Source organism: Bombina bombina, chromosome 6 (genome assembly GCF_027579735.1).
Source record: "Bombina bombina isolate aBomBom1 chromosome 6, aBomBom1.pri, whole genome shotgun sequence".
Lineage (NCBI taxonomy): Eukaryota > Metazoa > Chordata > Amphibia > Anura > Bombinatoridae > Bombina > Bombina bombina.
The window spans coordinates 750,244,180-750,261,577 of NC_069504.1; the positions used below are offsets into that span (position 1 = coordinate 750,244,180).

A 17,398-nucleotide genomic window follows, 5' to 3' on the forward strand; every position below is an offset into this window, starting at 1 on the left:
GGCACATTTGTAATCCCAGAGATGGAAAGCAACGTTAATGCAAGGACAGCACCAATTATTATGTAACACTGACACTGTAGGTTTTAAACTTGTATCTTCGTACTCCCAATGCAAATTGTAACTGTATCACAAATAGCAGAAAAAAGTGGCAACTTTTCCATACCACATTAAACTCGCTGTGACAGTTCTGTGTTGCGTGTAGAGGTATAATAAAACAAGTACCTGTTTCCTCGGTGTTCCGTCAGTGACGTATTATGGTGTCATATCTACCTGCTCGTTGCTTCCAATTTTTGTTTTCAACCGGTTTAGGAGATATCACCTTTGTTTTTTCCTCCGTGCTTTCTTGGCTCTTTCTGTGCTTCTGCACGCCTTGGCTTACACCGGAGTATGATTTTGTTTGAAGGTCAGCTTTTTGGACGGTGCACAGCTGCTGCACCGCTCCAAACAAACAAACAAGCAGCTACGCGCGTTTCACCCGGGGTCCATTCGGGCTTCTTCCGGCTGTGTGTAATTGGAGATTACTCTCCATAGCATTTAAACAGTATGCTCCGCCTTTAATTGGCTTTTTCAGGTACATAGTATATTATAGCCGTACAGGTGAAATATCAAACAATTGTAAATGTTTATATTGCTATGCTATTAATCTTTTTCGAAATCACACATTTTCTATATACTATATTTCAGTTATGTCCATTCATACAGTGCAAAGTCTACAATACCAATTTTATATTAAATATTCCTTTGAGGGAATAAATTTATTTCTTATGGGCAATTTAGATGAGATACCTTAATAATAATATTCTGTATGTATTGCTTCAGTCTCCCAGAAATGAGCCAAAATTTAGCTCTTCATTTAGGCCATCTGGTTTTAGACTTTTTAGGTTAAAAATCCATTTGCTTTCTTTACACAGTAGAATCTTGTCTAGATATCCTCCTCTGCCTTTCAGGTCTACTATTTCCAAGCCTCTGAATTTTTTTTTTTTTTATTTTAATTTTTTATTGTTCAGCAAAATAATTTCCAACATTTTATTTAGACCGTGCAAGGCCCCGTTTTAACATCAACAAAGAATTAAGTCAGGACTTGACTGACCTCATAATTTTACCTAAGTTAGTCACAATTTAATTGACAGATGGTTATATAAAGATCAGTTGGCAAAAAAAAAAAAAAGAAAAAAAAATAAGTCCTGGCTATAGCAGGTACAATGGTTATCGAATATGGACCTATTTATTTCTTTAGTATTTCTGAGTTCCCCTGTCCAGATTATTTAGTTCTAGTGTAAGAAAGGCGTGCAACGTAGGATTAGGGGGGACAAACGGAGTATATGATTAGATTCGGCTGAATTTTTATTTTATAGAGAGCCCCAGCCAAGCTGGAGAAGGAAGAAGAAACCTCCCCCCCTCCCGTCCACTCCCTCTGAATTCATGCCCAGCAGAAAGTCGTGAATTATGCTCAAGAAAGCGTGGTCATCCCATCATTGGTCATCCTTTTGTTACCAGACTCCCAGGAGTACCAGCTCAGAGTTTCTAAATGGAAAAATTAGGTCAGATATCTCCGTATCGGGAAATGATCTAATAAATGTTGACCATTTACCAAAGAATTGTCTAATGTCTAATTCATTGTCTAAATTGGTGTCTCTTTGTTCTAGTAAACATTGTTTTTTTAAGCAGTTTTTGATCTCTGGGATAGATGGTGTTGCTTTCAACTTCCATTTTTTGAGAATAAGGTATCTGGTTGCAAGTATGGACAAGAGAATTAGTTTTTCATCTGTATGTTGTATTAGACCAAATATAATTCGTCACTGTGTTAGACTCTCAAACGGAATTTTCAACGTTCTGCTGAGCCAGAATTCCAACCTCAGCCAAAGATGCCTTATCTTTGGACATTCCCAGATCATATGGATTAAGTCAGCTGCTGGAAGCGAGCATTTTGGGCAGTTTTTGAAATCAAGATTGTAAATTCTAGAACCCTTTTTGGTTGTGAAATATGAGTTATGAATAAGTCTAACATGCATCTCCCGCCAGGTTGCTGATAGAGTGACCTGGGCCACTTTCTGGATTGATAGTTGGATAGATTCAGTATTAATGTTCAGCTGGGGTGTCATCTGGTTCCAAAAAGAGATAACTTTTTCTAATTCTAATTCGGATTTACTGATATTGATGAGTTGGTAGCACAGAGAGATAGATCTGTGTCCATTTTTGAAAAGCGCTAACCAGTTTTCTAATGTACCGAAGGACCAGGGCCAATCTGATTCATTCATGAGGTCTATTAGAAAATGTCTAATTTGTAAGTATGCATAAAATTCCTTATTATTAATTTTATATTCTCTTTTTAATTCTTCAAAAGATTTGACACATTTTCTCTCTGTATCTATAAAATATGAGATCCTGTTAAGGCCTTGATTATGCCATGTTAAAACTCCATCTCTTTATGGCTAAGATTCATCGATGACGTGTTCCTCCTATGGGAGGACACAGAGATGAAATTGATAGAGTTTATGCAAAAACTAAACAATAATAACTGGAACTTAAAATTCACCTACACCTATAGCAAAAATGAGATTACATTTCTTGATTTACGCATTATCAATGACAAAAACTGCCTCAAAACAGCAACATTTCGCAAAGACACTGCAGGAAACTCATTACTATCATTTGACAGTCACCACCCTAAAAAATTAATACAAAACATACCCTATGGCCAATTTCTAAGACACAAAAGAAACTGCTCAGATAATGAACAATTTAAAATTGAAGCAGGTACTCTAAACAAAAGATTCAGAGCAAGAGGCTATACACAACAATGTTTAAAGAAAGCATTTAATAAGACCAAAAGTAAGGATAGGGATGACCTATTATATGAAAAATCAGATGACATAACGGAATCATCCTTAATTCGATTTATAGAAACTTACAATCATAAATGGCAGGATATTCGTTCAATCCTAAATAAACACTGGCACATATTGTGGATTGACAAAACAATAGGCAAATTTGTAGGAGAATCTCCACTTATGACGCCGAAAAGAGCACCAAATTTAAAGGATTTTCTGGTTCAGAGTCACTTTGAGAATAAAAATACAGGAAACTGGTTAACCAATAAAAAGAATGGGAATTTCAAGTGCCTACACTGCTCAGTCTGCACCAATATGCTAGTAGGTAAGAACTTTTGTGACAAATTTGGGTCCTTTCATACAATAAAGGGACGTATAACTTGCAAAAGTGAAGGAGTAGTCTATATGGTTTCCTGCAACTGCCCCCAATACTATATAGGTAAAACCTATAGGGAGCTCAAAGAAAGAATAAAGGAACATAAAAGAGATATTAAAAATAAATGCACAAAAAATAGCAGTGTAGCACGTCATTTTGCAGAGTGTCACAATAGTGACAAAAGACTGTTAAAATTCAGAGGCTTGGAAATAGTAGACCTGAAAGGCAGAGGAGGAAATCTAGACAAGATTCTACTGTGTAAAGAAAGCAAATGGATTTTTAACCTAAAAAGTCTAAAACCAGATGGCCTAAATGAAGAGCTAAATTTTGGCTCATTTCTGGGAGACTGAAGCAATACATACAGAATATTATTATTAAGGTATCTCATCTAAATTGCCCATAAGAAATAAATTTATTCCCTCAAAGGAATATTTAATATAAAATTGGTATTGTAGACTTTGCACTGTATGAATGGACATAACTGAAATATAGTATATAGAAAATGTGTGATTTCGAAAAAGATTAATAGCATAGCAATATAAACATTTACAATTGTTTGATATTTCACCTGTACGGCTATAATATACTATGTACCTGAAAAAGCCAATTAAAGGCGGAGCATACTGTTTAAATGCTATGGAGAGTAATCTCCAATTACACACAGCCGGAAGAAGCCCGAATGGACCCCGGGTGAAACGCGCGTAGCTGCTTGTTTGTTTGTTTGTTTGGAGCGGTGCAGCAGCTGTGCACCGTCCAAAAAGCTGACCTTCAAACAAAATCATACTCCGGTGTAAGCCAAGGCGTGCAGAAGCACAGAAAGAGCCAAGAAAGCACGGAGGAAAAAACAAAGGTGATATCTCCTAAACCGGTTGAAAACAAAAATTGGAAGCAACGAGCAGGTAGATATGACACCATAATACGTCACTGACGGAACACCGAGGAAACAGGTACTTGTTTTATTATACCTCTACACGCAACACAGAACTGTCACAGCGAGTTTAATGTGGTATGGAAAAGTTGCCACTTTTTTCTTCTATTTGTGATACAGTTACAATTTGCATTGGGAGTACGAAGATACAAGTTTAAAACCTACAGTGTCAGTGTTACATAATAATTGGTGCTGTCCTTGCATTAACGTTGCTTTCCATCTCTGGGATTACAAATGTGCCATTAATCAGGCATTTTGAAATAAATCAATACTGGTCAATGAATGGACCAACTTACCTATTTCCACTTAACAACCCGGGTTGTGGACTTTGAACTTTATGAATATTTGGGGGTCATGCTTACGAATTATTGTTATGCTGAAATCAATATATAAATCCTTTTAAACGCATTTTCCAATAGTATGTGTATTATTTGCTCCTAAATCTTTCCTTGTTTAAAAGCATATATTTTTCCTGACATGGTTGGGTGCTGGAGTAATAAGGGTCTGAGTTTTCTTGTTTATATGTATATTAATTAAATACCCTTACCCGTGCACTATACTGAGAAGTGTGGTCCTATATAGGACACACTATATTTTATCTCAGTATATTAAACTGTGAAATTTATTAAACTAGTGGTGCTGGCACAAAATATACATATATATATATATATATTATATTTATATACTGTATATATATATATATATATATATATATATTATACAGTTGTAATCAAAATTACTCAACCCACATTGCAACAGCTGTTTGCAAAAGCAATTAAAATAGCTCAACACAACGAACGCTTCAAGTGGTTCCCCCAAATTCAAACAAAACTGGAACTTTTTGGCCCGATGGTGGTGGCTCGGTGATACTCTAGGGCTGCATTTCATCCTCTGGCACTGGAAATCTTCTTTGTGTGGAAGGCACAGGAAATCCTAAGAGAAAACGTCATGCCGTCTTGTGAGGAAGCTGAAGCTTGGGCGTCATTGGACCTTCCAATGATCACAAGCATACATCAAATTCCACCAAGGCTTGGTTGCAGAAGAAGTCCTGGAAGATTCTACAGTGGCCATCACAGTCACCTGACTTGAACCCCAAAGAAAATCTCTGGTGGGATTTGAAGAAGGTGGTTGCAACACGCAAACCCAAGAATATTACTAAACTGGAGGCCATTGCTCATGAAGAATGTGCTAAGATTCCTCAGGAACACTGCCAGAAGCTGGTGTCTGGCTAGGCATCTCGTTTGCAGCAGGTCATAACAGCAAAAGGGTGCTTTAATAAGTACTAAATATGCTTGCCATGAAGGGGTTGAATAGTTATATAAACCACTTGAAGCATTTGTTGTGTTGTACTATTTCAATTGCTTTTATTTGATTTGTTCTTTGCAAACAGCTAAAAGTCTGTACATTTTTACAATAAACCTGATTTGCAATGGGGTTTGAATAATTTTGATTACAACTGTGTACATATATATAAAAAAAGAAAACAAAATGTATTCTTACCTGATAAATTATTTTCTTTCTTGGTAAAGAGAGTCCACAAACCCGCCCTGTTTTTTATTGTACAGGTGGCAGTTCCTGTTGTAATTCTTACCCCTTATATTTCTCTTGCTTTTCCCTATCCTCAAATATGAACTACTGGGAGGGAAGCGGAAGTGGGAGAGATAGTTGAATGCTTTGTTTGGGGTGTCTTCCTTCTCCTGGTGGCCAAGCAATGTTATATTTCCATTTGTAAGATTAGGATTTTGTGGACTCTCACTACAAGAAAGAATTTATCAGGTAAGAATTTAGTTTTTTTTGCACGCATCAGATTTTTTGGCTTGCTTAGTTAGTTTGAATTTCTTTCATGATAGCACTCATGAGCGCTTTCCATCATTATAAAAAGCTGGGGTCCGGCTGCTGAAAAAAATATATGCAGAAGCCAAAAGTGCAAAATGACACCCATTTTCCATTGAACGTTAAAACAGGTAAAACCCTGTCTGAAGCTGTCAAGTCTCAAACATTACGGCATGTTTAACTAGGTGGAAAAGTGGAAAATAAGCTATTTGAGGCCTAGTTCCCATTGAGATATTAAAGTTTGCGAACAATGGAAGTGTTTTGTAACAAATGACTCTATAAAAGAGAAGAATGGAGCGCATCCACAATCTAACTGCAGTATATTAAAAACAACACTTTCGGCTAGATTACGAGTTTTGCGGTATGAGTGAAAAAGCAGCGTTAAGGCTCTTTTTCACTACCGCTGGTATTACGAGTCTAGCAGGTTTAGCTGCACCGCACACTTTTTTGGCCGGAATGCAACGTAACTACTGCAGCTTTCAAAAAGTCCTTTTTCAATGGGACTTTCTTTGCGCCGGTATTACGAGTTTACCTGGGAGGCCAAAAAGTGAGCGGTACAGTCTAAAACTACAAGATCCATAACGTAAACTGAAAGTCAGTAGTTATGGGTTTTATGCTACAACGCCGTAACATAAAACTCATAACTAAAGTGCTAAAAAGTACACTAACACCCATATTATTAACCCCTAAACCGAGGCCCTCCTGCATCGCAAACACTAAAATAAAATTAAAATAAAAATAAAAGCTATTTTTTAGCCCAAACCCTAATCTAAAAATAAAACCCACCCAATAAACCCTTAAAAAACACTAAGCCCCCGAAGATCCACTTACAGTTTTTGAAGTCCTCAACAAAGCCGGGAGTGGGCTGATTTCTTCATCCAACCCGGCAGAAGTCTTCATCCAGAAGGAATCTTCTATCTTCATTCATCCGGTGCGGAGCGACTCCATCTTCAAGACATCTGGCGCAGAGCATCCTCTTCTTTCGACGGCGACTGAAGAATGAAGGTTCCTTTAAGGAACGTCATCCAAGATTGCGTCCCTTTAATTACGATTGGCTAATAGAATTCTATTAGCCAATCGGAATTAAAGGTGAAAAATTCCTATTGGCTGAACAGCCAATAGAATGCAAGCTCAATCCTATTGGCTGATTGGATCACCCAATAGGATTGAAGCTCAATCCTATTGGCTGATTGCATCAGCCAATAGGAATTTTTCACCTTTAATTCCGATTGGCTGATAGAATTCTATCAGCCATTCAGAATTCAAGGGACGCCATCTTGGATGACGTCCATTAAAGGAACCTTCATTCTTCATTCTCCGTCGAAAGAAGAGGATTCTCTGTGCCGGATGTCTTGAAGATGGAGCCGCTCCTCTTCGGAAGGATGAAGATAGAAGATGCCGTCTGGATGAAGACTTCTGCCCGTCTGGAGGACCACTTCTTGCCGCTTGGATGAAGACTTCTCCCGGCTTCGTTGAGGACTTCTGCCCGCTTGGATGAAGACTTCTGCCACTTCGTTGAGGATGGATGTCCAGTCTTCAAAAACTGTAAGTGGATCTTCGAGGGTTAGTGTTAGGTTTTTTTTAAGAGTTTATTGGGTGGGTTTTATTTTTAGCTTAGGGACTTTGGGCTGAAAAAGAGCTAAATGCCCTTTTCAGGCCAATGCCCATACAAATGCCCTTTTCAGGGCAATGGGGAGCTTAGGTTTTTTAGATAGGTTTTTATTTGGGGGGTTTGGTTGTGTGGGTGGTGGGTTTTACTGTTGGGGGGTGTTTGTATTTTTTTTTACAGCTAAAAGAGCTGATTTATTTAGGGCAATGCCCCGCAAAAGGCCCTTTTAAGGGCTATTGGTAGTTTATTGTAGGCTATGGTTTATTTTTATTTTGGGGGGCTTTTTTATTTTGATAGGGCTATTAGATTAGGTGTAATTAGTTTAAACATTTGATCATTTATTTTTTATTTTGTGTAATTTAGTGGGTTTTCTTGTAATTTAGTTAATTGTAGTGTAAGGTTAGGTATTAGTGTAAGACAGGTTAGGTTTTATTTTACAGGTAAATGTGTATTTATTTTAGCTAGGTAGTTAGTAAATAGTTAATAACTGCTTATTAACTATTCTACTTAGTTAAAATAAATACAAACTTGCCTGTGAAATAAAAATAAAACCTAAGCTAGATTCAATGTAACTATTAGTTATATTGTAGCTAGCTTAGGGTATATTTTTATTTGGTAAGTATTTAGTTTTAAATAGGAATTATTTTGGTAATAATATAAATTTTTATTTAGATTTATTTTAATTATATTTAAGTTAGGGGTGTTAGGGTTAGACTTAGGGGTCAATAACTTTAGTATATTGGCGCCGACGTTGGGGTGCAGCAGATTAGGGGTTAATAAGTGTAGGTAGGTGGCGGTGATGTTGGGGGGTGGCATATTAGGGGTTAATAAGTGTAGGTAGGTAGCGGTGACATTGGGGGCGGCAGATTAGGGGTTAATAAGTGTAATGTAGGTGTTGGCGATTTCAGGGGTGGCAGATTAGGGGTGTTTAGACTCAGGGTTTATGTTAGGGTGTTCGGTGTACACATAACTTTTCTTTCCCCATAGGAATCAATGGGGCTGCGTTACAGAGCTTTACGCTCCTTTATTGCAGGTGTTTTTTTCAGCCGCCTCTCCCCATTGATGACTATAGGGAAATCGTGCACGAGCACGTTAAACCAGCTCAAAGCAGCGCTGGTATTGGAGTGCGGTATGGAGCTCAATTTTGCTCTACGCTCACTTATTTCCTGCTAACGCCGGGTTTATGAAAACTTGTAATAGCAGCGCTATAGGGAGGTGAGCGGTGACAATAACTTGCAAGTTAGTACCGAGCTGCTCTTACCGCAAAACTCGTAATCTAGCGTTTATTTGTAATACATAAACGATGTTACACTCACAAAGGTGCCCTCAATCTTATGAGGTATGTGTCTGCCTATAAGAAAGGTAACGATCCCACTCCAGCTGTACAGTTCCACTTTAGTTTCCACCCTGTACCTGCAGAAAAGTCTTGTCTCTGTTTAGATCTTACATATAAGGGGAACTGATTAGTACATAGCTATCAGGGATATAAGTGTGTAAATGAACACTCAGTAATGGAGATCGTATGATTACACTGTATAGGGTGAACGGTGAGTTTTTTGCCGGCTGCCGTTCAATCCCTGCAGTGTTCACACTCACTTCTCCTTCAATAAGTTATGGGCGTGACCTTACGCATTTCGTGGGCTCCTCCCCGCTTCGTCAGAGGCTAGAAGTGTTTTATTTGATAAAAATATTCTTATATGTAATATTTATTGCTGTCTCAGGTATAGGACAAGTTAGAGTTATGTTCCAATGTATATATAAATATGTATTTACATTTAAAAATATAACCAAGCATATAGCTCCAAATTTCCAACCAGGCGTATGCATAGAGCAGCACTAACTATTACATATATTAATACATTCCAAATTTTATAAAACCAAAAAGTTTTCATTAAATATTTTTTTAATCAATCCAATGTATCTTTGTTTTGTGACCTACATAACTCATGTTTCTTTCTCTCTAGAGGTAAGGAGTTCAGGCGTTAAACATAACTTTTGCAGTTTAAAGTTGGGTTACCATAGCAACAAACTTGTTATGGTGAGATTTTCGAGAAATCCGGCGTTGGATGGAAGTGTTAACACAACGCTAACTAACACATACACAAAAAGAAAAATGGAAACCTGGTACTAAAATGGAGCTGTAAATAACTTTTAGCTGTCGGCTAAACGACTCAATGAAAACAAGCCCTTGGTTGGAAACACACCGAGAATGAGTGGTTGGGGGGATGTACTTCTTTATTATGTTAAAAAAAAAATTAAAGTTTGTAAAGTCTTAGAACAATATATTTTGAGAATAACCTAATTTATCACTACGGGGTCTAGTATTTTGTTAAAAACTTGGTAAGTCTATGTCTGATTAAATAAATCAGACCACATTTTTAAACATATTTTTTAAAATATAAAATTACTATACATTGTTTTAATGATTAAAACCACAAGGGCCTGGCTTGTGTGCAATTATTTATGATTTTTAGAGTAAAAATTTTAAGGCTCTGGGGTAAATTTATCATATGCCGGGTGGACATGATTTGCTGTAGTGAATCATGTCCGACCAACATCGCTAAATGCCGACAGCATACGGTGGCACCGCAAACAGGACAAAAATGTGCCCCAAAATATGGAGACAAAATTTGACAGAATGAAAACCTTAAATCTGAAATAAAAGGGGAAAGAGCTGAGCAAAGAACTGCCAAAAAACATTAGAATACAGCATTGAATAGCCTGTGGAGAACTTTAACAAATACAGACTAGATATGTGCATGATCGAAAAATTTGTTTTGTTTCGGTTCGGATCGATTCGGAGGTTTTCAAATTTCGTTTCGGATCGATTAGAATTCGGAAAACTTTGAATGAATTCGTTTCGGATTCATTCGGATTCGAAAAAATTCGGCTGGATTCGGTTCGGTTTGGAAATTCAGAATTTCGGTATGTGTGCTGTGTATTAGACTAGTATTATGTACTGTATATTAGGTGTAACCCATAGCAGAGTGATATAACCTAATATACTGTACAATACTAGTGTAATCCATGTACATCCAAATTTACCGAATAAATCCGAACTAATTAGGATTTATTCAGTAAATTCGGCAGTATTTTAATTTGGAAATTCGGTTCGATCCGAATCTCTGAATTTTCCGAATTTTCCGAATTTCCGAATCGAACCGAATTGCACATGTCTAATACAGACATATAAACATTTTTGGCTCTATTAGAGGAGAAATGAGAGGCAGGGGACAAGGTGGTTTTCCAAAGAATACAGATTTTGAGAATCAGAGAGGAAAAAGAGAATTTGAAAGACACTGCGGTAGTGACAGATTTAGAATAAGAGCAGAAGAAAAGCGGGTGGAAGTGGACTTCACAACTGGGGATCAATTAAAGATGATGTCAGTGAGAAAGAGCAAACTACTGTGGAAAATCAAAAGGACTCTAATGAAACTCAAAAATCTACTGAAGAACCTGTTAAGATGGAAGAGGAAACTGATGAAGTTGCACAAGAAATGACTTTGGATAAATGGAAATCTATTCAGGAACAGAGCAGGCCAAAGCAGAATTTAAAGGGACACTGAACCCAAAACTTTTCTTTCGTAATTCAGATGCATGCAATTTTAAGCAACTTTCTAATTTACTCCTATTATCAATTTTTCTTCATTCTCTTGCTATCTTTATATAAAAAAGCAGACATCTAAGCTTTTTTCTTGGTTCAGAACTATGGACAGCAAAAATGGGCCGGCATCTAAACTCACATTCTTGCATTTCAAATAAAGATACAAAGAGAATAAAGAACATTTGATAATAGGAGTAAATTAGAAAGTTGCTTAAAATGTCATGCTCTATCGTGATCACAAAAGAAAAAAATTGGGTTCAGTGTCCCTTTAACTTGCGTAAACCAGATACTGGTGTGCCTTCTATAGCAATGGTGATCCATAAGTCTAATTATAAAGATACTGCCCCATCACTGCTTCTACTAACATCAAAAGTCCTTGAAAAACTAGTTTACAATCGCCTAACCCACTTCCTGTCCACCAACTCCTTGCTTGACCCCCTGCAATCCGGATTCCGCCCCAAACACTCAACTGAGACTGCCCTTATCAAGTTTACTAACGATCTTCTCTCTGCTAAAAATATTGGCCACTACTCCATACTCATCTTATCTGACCTCTCAGCTGCCTTCGACACAGTTGACCACCCCCTCCTCCTACTGACCCTTAGCTCTTTTGGCCTCTGTGACACTGCTCTTTCCTGGATTCACTCTTATCTTTCTCACAGGTTTTTTCTGTGTCATTTGCCGGCGACTCCTCCTCTCCAATGCCTCTGTCTGTTGGAGTACCTCAAGGATCTATTCTCGGTCCTCTACTCTTCTCCATTTATACTTTTTCGCTGGGTACAAATATCACCTCTATTCTGATGACACCCAGATCTACCTCTCCACCCCTGCTCTCTCTCCCTCTGTCCTTTCTCATGTCAGCGACTGCTTATCTGGTATTTCTTCCTGGATGGCCTCTCACCACCTAAAGATTAACATGTCCAAGACTGAGCTCCTTTTTACCCCCCCCCCCTCAAGCTCTATGCCGACTTGTGACTTCTCTATCCCTGTTGACGGCATCACCATTTCCCCATCACCCCAAGTTTGCTGCCTCGGAGTCACACTTGACTCAAATCTATCCTTCGCCCCCCCATATCCAATCGCTTTCTACATCCTGCCGCAACTATCTACGCAACATTTCCAAAATTCAACCTTTTCTGTGCGCTAACACCACAACGCAAATAATCCATTCCCTTGTCATTTCCCGACTTGACTACTGCAATAACCTACTTACTGGCCTTCCTCTTTCCCGCCTCTCCCCCCTTCAATCCATCCTAAATGCCACTGCCAGGCTGATCCACCTTTCCTGTCGCTCTGTATCTGCTGCACCTTTCTGTGAGTCCCTTCATTGGCTCCCCATACACAGCAGAATAAAATTCAAAATTCTCACCCTTGCATACAAAGCGCTCACCAACACCGCTCCCCTCTACCTATCCTCTCTAATCAACAAGTATACTCCAGCCCGCCCACCAAGATCTAACAATTACCTGCTCCTTGCATCTGCGACTATCACTTCCTCTCATGCTAGCCTGCAGGACTTCTGTCGTGCAGCACCTACACTCTGGAACACTCTCCTTCGTGCTATCAGACTTTGCCCTAATCTTTCTTCCTTTAAATGCTCTCTGAAGACTTTTCTGTTCAGAGAAGCCTACCACCCAACTCAATAATATTCCTTTTACCTAACAACATTTCCCTCCTCTAACTCTGCATTAACATCTTTCTTAATCTTGCAGTCATCACCTCCTGTTTCTCAAGCTCCTACCCTTCTAGATTGTAAGTCCCCACGGGAATAGGGCCCTCAATTCCTCCTGTATGTGTTTGTAAATCTTGTGCTGTCTCTTAGACGTTTTATATTATTGTTTTATTTAAATGAACTGTATCCATAGACAGCTCTGTGGAATATGATGACGCTTCATAAATAAAGTATAATAATAATAATAATATAAAGGAGGATGAAGAATACCAATATACCTGTTAATGATATCACATCTCAACTGGATATAAACTTCAGGAGCCTGACTTTACCAAGTCGTGGTGGAAGAGGAGGAGAACGTGGATGTGCAAAAAGGCAAGAAACCTTTATGCATGAGGTTGTTAAAGGGATAGTAAAGTCCAAATTAAACTTTCATGATTCAGATGGGGCATGTCATTTTAAGCAACTTTCTAATTTACTTTTATCATCAAATTTGCTTTGTTTCTTTGGTATTCTTAGTTAAAAGCAAAACGTAGGTAGGCTCATATGCTAATTTCTAAGCCCTTGAAGGCCACCTGAATGCATTTGACAGTTCATGTGTTTCATATAAATAACATTGTGCTCATGCACGCAGAGTTATTTAACAGCCAGCACTAATTGCTAAATTAGGCAGTCTGCAGAAGCTTAGATACCAGGGAATCACAGAGGTAAAAAGTGTATTTCTATAACAATGTTGGTTATGTAAAACTGGGGAATGGTAAATAAAGGGATTATCTACCTTTTTAAACAATAATATTTTGTGTGTTTACTACCCATTTTAATGTACATTCTGCTGCATTTCCCAGCTTTAATTTGATCCTGCAACGATTGCAGTTTGAAGTGTCTGTAACATTTAACCAAGAAAAGGCAACTGTTATGCGGGGGTAATTTATCTACAATAAAACAAAACTACCTTTTTTTTTGTAAAGTGAAATATTTGTGATATCATGACTATGGATTAGTGGGAGATATCAGAGTTTGCACTATAGAAATTTTGGTTCTCCTCAAACACTATTTAGAAATGTATCAAAAATAATCCTAATGTTTAAAATTCTTAAACGGCAAAGACCTTACTCCTTGTTTGGAAAATTATAAAATGTCTATATATCCATGTCACCTCTTGAAGAAGTGTTCCTGTAATCCTTGCAGATGAAAAGCCAACCCCCCCCCCAAAAAAGCACAACCTTCTGACTGGTAACCACTCCTATTCACTTTATGTTCTTAGAGTGAAAATGATATGCACTTACCTTCCACATTCACTAATACGGTCTTTGTGACCATATCACCAGAAGTCAGAGCTTTACAGATGTATGTACCGGACATGTTTCTAAAGGCAATAAACTCTTTCCCATCTTCATAGCTTGTGTTGCCCTTGCAGGTAACATTGGGTTTTGGGTACCCCTCCGCTTTACAGTGAAACATGCTTTTTTCTCCCTCCAACCAGGTTACATTTTCTGGACACACTGTGAATTCTGGGTCAGCTGAAAGAATTAAAAAATTACAATTTATTACTAAACTGCTTTGAAACTACTAATACAGGACTAGGTGGGTGAATTTCTAAGTCTTGGCAGGGCCAGTCAAGTGGTCTGTCAGGCAGAAATACTGTATTATGTAGCTGAGTAAGGATGCTTTGGTGGAGGAGCTGGGCAAACTAGTAGCAGGATCTGAGGAAGGTTGGGTGCTTGTAAACACAGAGGGCCAGATTACAAGTGGTGCACTAATAATAGCAATGTTCGCATTACGCATTATCTCTGGACTGCGCTATCATTTGCGCACAACTTGATATTACAAGTCCATGGTAAATCACATTTACCAGAGATGGGTTAGCGTGTCCGACATCACTCTAGCGCATCCTATACTTTCAATGGAGATTGTGTATATTTAAGTGGAAAGTTACTGTTTGTGCTAGAATAAGTAGTGTGGCTTGAGACCTGAAGTATATATATATATATATATATATATATATATATATATATATATATAAATTTGTTGCTCTTTTGAAGAAATCCTGAGGTTTACTGTTTATTGTGCAGTATTTATCTATATTTGAAACAGTAACTCAGGTCGGTGTCCCTGGAGGGCAGATTCTCATACTGTGGATATTATATATATATATATATATATATATATATATATATATCTGTGTGTGTATATATATATATATATATATATATATATATATATATATCCCTTCCCAGTTAAATACCTTGAAACATAAAACACCACTTTTAATAAATTTTAACATATTTTATTGTGTTTTGAATAGAAATACTTGAAATTCCTATGTTCTTTACTTATAAAAAAATATTTTTATTTTTAAATAGATTAGGGCTGCAACAACTAATCGATAAAATCGATAATAATCAACGATTTGCATTATCGATTAATCGGTCTATCGATTAGTTGGGCTGCTTGCCACAGCCACACTAGAAAAGGCGTGTCTATTTCCTGTCTATTTCCTGAGCGCGGTGAAGAGAAGAGAAGGAGAAGACGTGTGGGAAGAGAGGAGTGTGTGACAGTGAGAATATTTGGGATAGACGTCACTTCTGACTTCATCTGCTGCAAGGTGGGTAATAACTTAGTACTAGCGTTAAGCAATGGAGGAGGGAGATATTGGATTCGGCTGGCTGCTACTTGACTGTGAGTAGATCGCGGGCACCGGGTCATGGAAGGGGAGGGTCTGACTCTGAGTCTGGATCAAGAAAACTTGCTAAAATAATAATATATAACCTCTGGTGGTCTTCTGTTTGATTTTACAACACTACGGTTACTGCTAGCTTCTGTAACTGTTAGGGAGGATAGCACAGAGCAGGGTGTGAGCTGTGAGGAGATTGCGGGCACCGGGTCATGGAAGGTGAGGGGCTAAGGTAAGGGTCCGGATCAAGTAACTTGCTGGTCTCACTGTAGCGTGTTTTTTTTTATTTAACTAACTAATAACTCAAAGCCAAGCCAACTTAGCCAAGAGAAGTGCATTAGCGCAAGCATACAAAAACACTGAGACCAGAGCTTATGTCTTAATCCTCTTGGCTCCGCATCCCAGCAAGTTACTTGATCCAGACCCTCACCTTAGCCCCTCCCCTTCCATGCGACCCAGTGCCCTCAATCTCCTCAGTCCCCACACCTCTGTGCTATCCTTCCTAACAGTTACAGAAGCAGTCACAGGAAATGTTGTAAAATCAAACAGTCAGTGAGACCACCAGAGGTTATGTATTATTATCTTACTTAGTTACTTGATCCGGAGTCTGACCCTCACCTTAGCCCCTCCCCTTCCATGATCCGGTGCCCACGATCTCCTCACACCCCTGGGCTATGACTGCTATCCTTCCTAACAGTTACCTACAGAAGCAGTAGCAGCCCTACAGTCACAGCACAGCAGTGTTGTATGCACTGCAGTGACAGTCAACAGTTGATCTTTTTTTCTTAATTTAGACAACCTTGGTGTAATAAAAACAAAGTAAATAAATATGTCAACTTGGCAGCCAGCTACAGCTGAGCTAATAAATTATGACAACAATACATTTGCTCTGCTAAGTCTTTAAAAGTTTGTAAGTTGTGTAATTTAAAGTAGTTTGTGTTGTGTACAGTTGTACAGTGAACTTGATGAGATAAAAAGTTTAACTATTTGTATTTCTGCAGTAAGGCAGTTTTTTTTTTTAATACTCTGTTAAACCAAACAGAGTTTGTTTGTTCATTATTATATTATTTTACAAATGGTATATTGTTCAGTCTTTTTTTTTGTTTTTATCCGATTAATCGAAAAAATAATCGACCAACTAATCGATTATGAAAATAATCGTTAGTTGCAGCCCTAAAATAGATATTTTTTTTATAAATATCTGTATATACAATAAATATATCTCTATATATCTATATCTGTTTATATTCATTTAGATATATAATTAGGTATATATACAGTGGATATAAAAAGTCTACACACCCCTGTTAAAATGTCAGGTTTCTGTGATGTAAAAAAATGAAACAAAGATAAATCATTTCAGAACTTTTTCCACCTTTAATGTGACCTATAAACTGTACAACTCAATTGACAAACAAACTGAAATCTTTTAGGTAAAGGGAAATAAAAATAAGAAACTAAAATAATATGGTTGCATAAGTGTGAACACGCTTTTATAACTGGGGATGTAGCTGTGTTCAGAATTAAGCAATCACATTCAAAATCATGTTAAATAGGAGTCAGTACACACCTGTCATCATTTAAAGTGCCTCTGATTAACCCCAAATAAAGTTCAGCTGTTCTAGTAGGTCTTTCCTGACATTTTGTTAGTCGCATCCTACAGCAAAAGCCATGGTCCGCAGAGAGCTTCTAAAGCACCAGAGGGATCTCATTGTTAAAAGGCTCAGTCAGGAGAAGGGTACAAAATAATTTTAAGGCATTAGATATACCATGGAACACAGTAAAGACAGTCATCATCAAGTGAAGAAAATATGGTGCAACAGTGACATTACCAAGAACTGGATGTCCCTCCAAAATTGATGAAAAGACGA

At 37.8% G+C, this 17,398-nt stretch overlaps 1 protein-coding gene across 1 annotated transcript in view; it reads right to left on the bottom strand.

Annotated features, from left to right (window-relative positions):
- LOC128663611 (intercellular adhesion molecule 5) overlaps nt 1–17,398 on the bottom strand; it is a 429,039-nt gene that overhangs the window by 194,178 nt on the left and 217,463 nt on the right. The window contains exon 3 of the mRNA XM_053718016.1: nt 14,140–14,373. Within this exon, the coding sequence (XP_053573991.1) occupies nt 14,140–14,373 (234 nt within the window). The remainder of the gene's footprint in view (nt 1–14,139; nt 14,374–17,398) is intronic.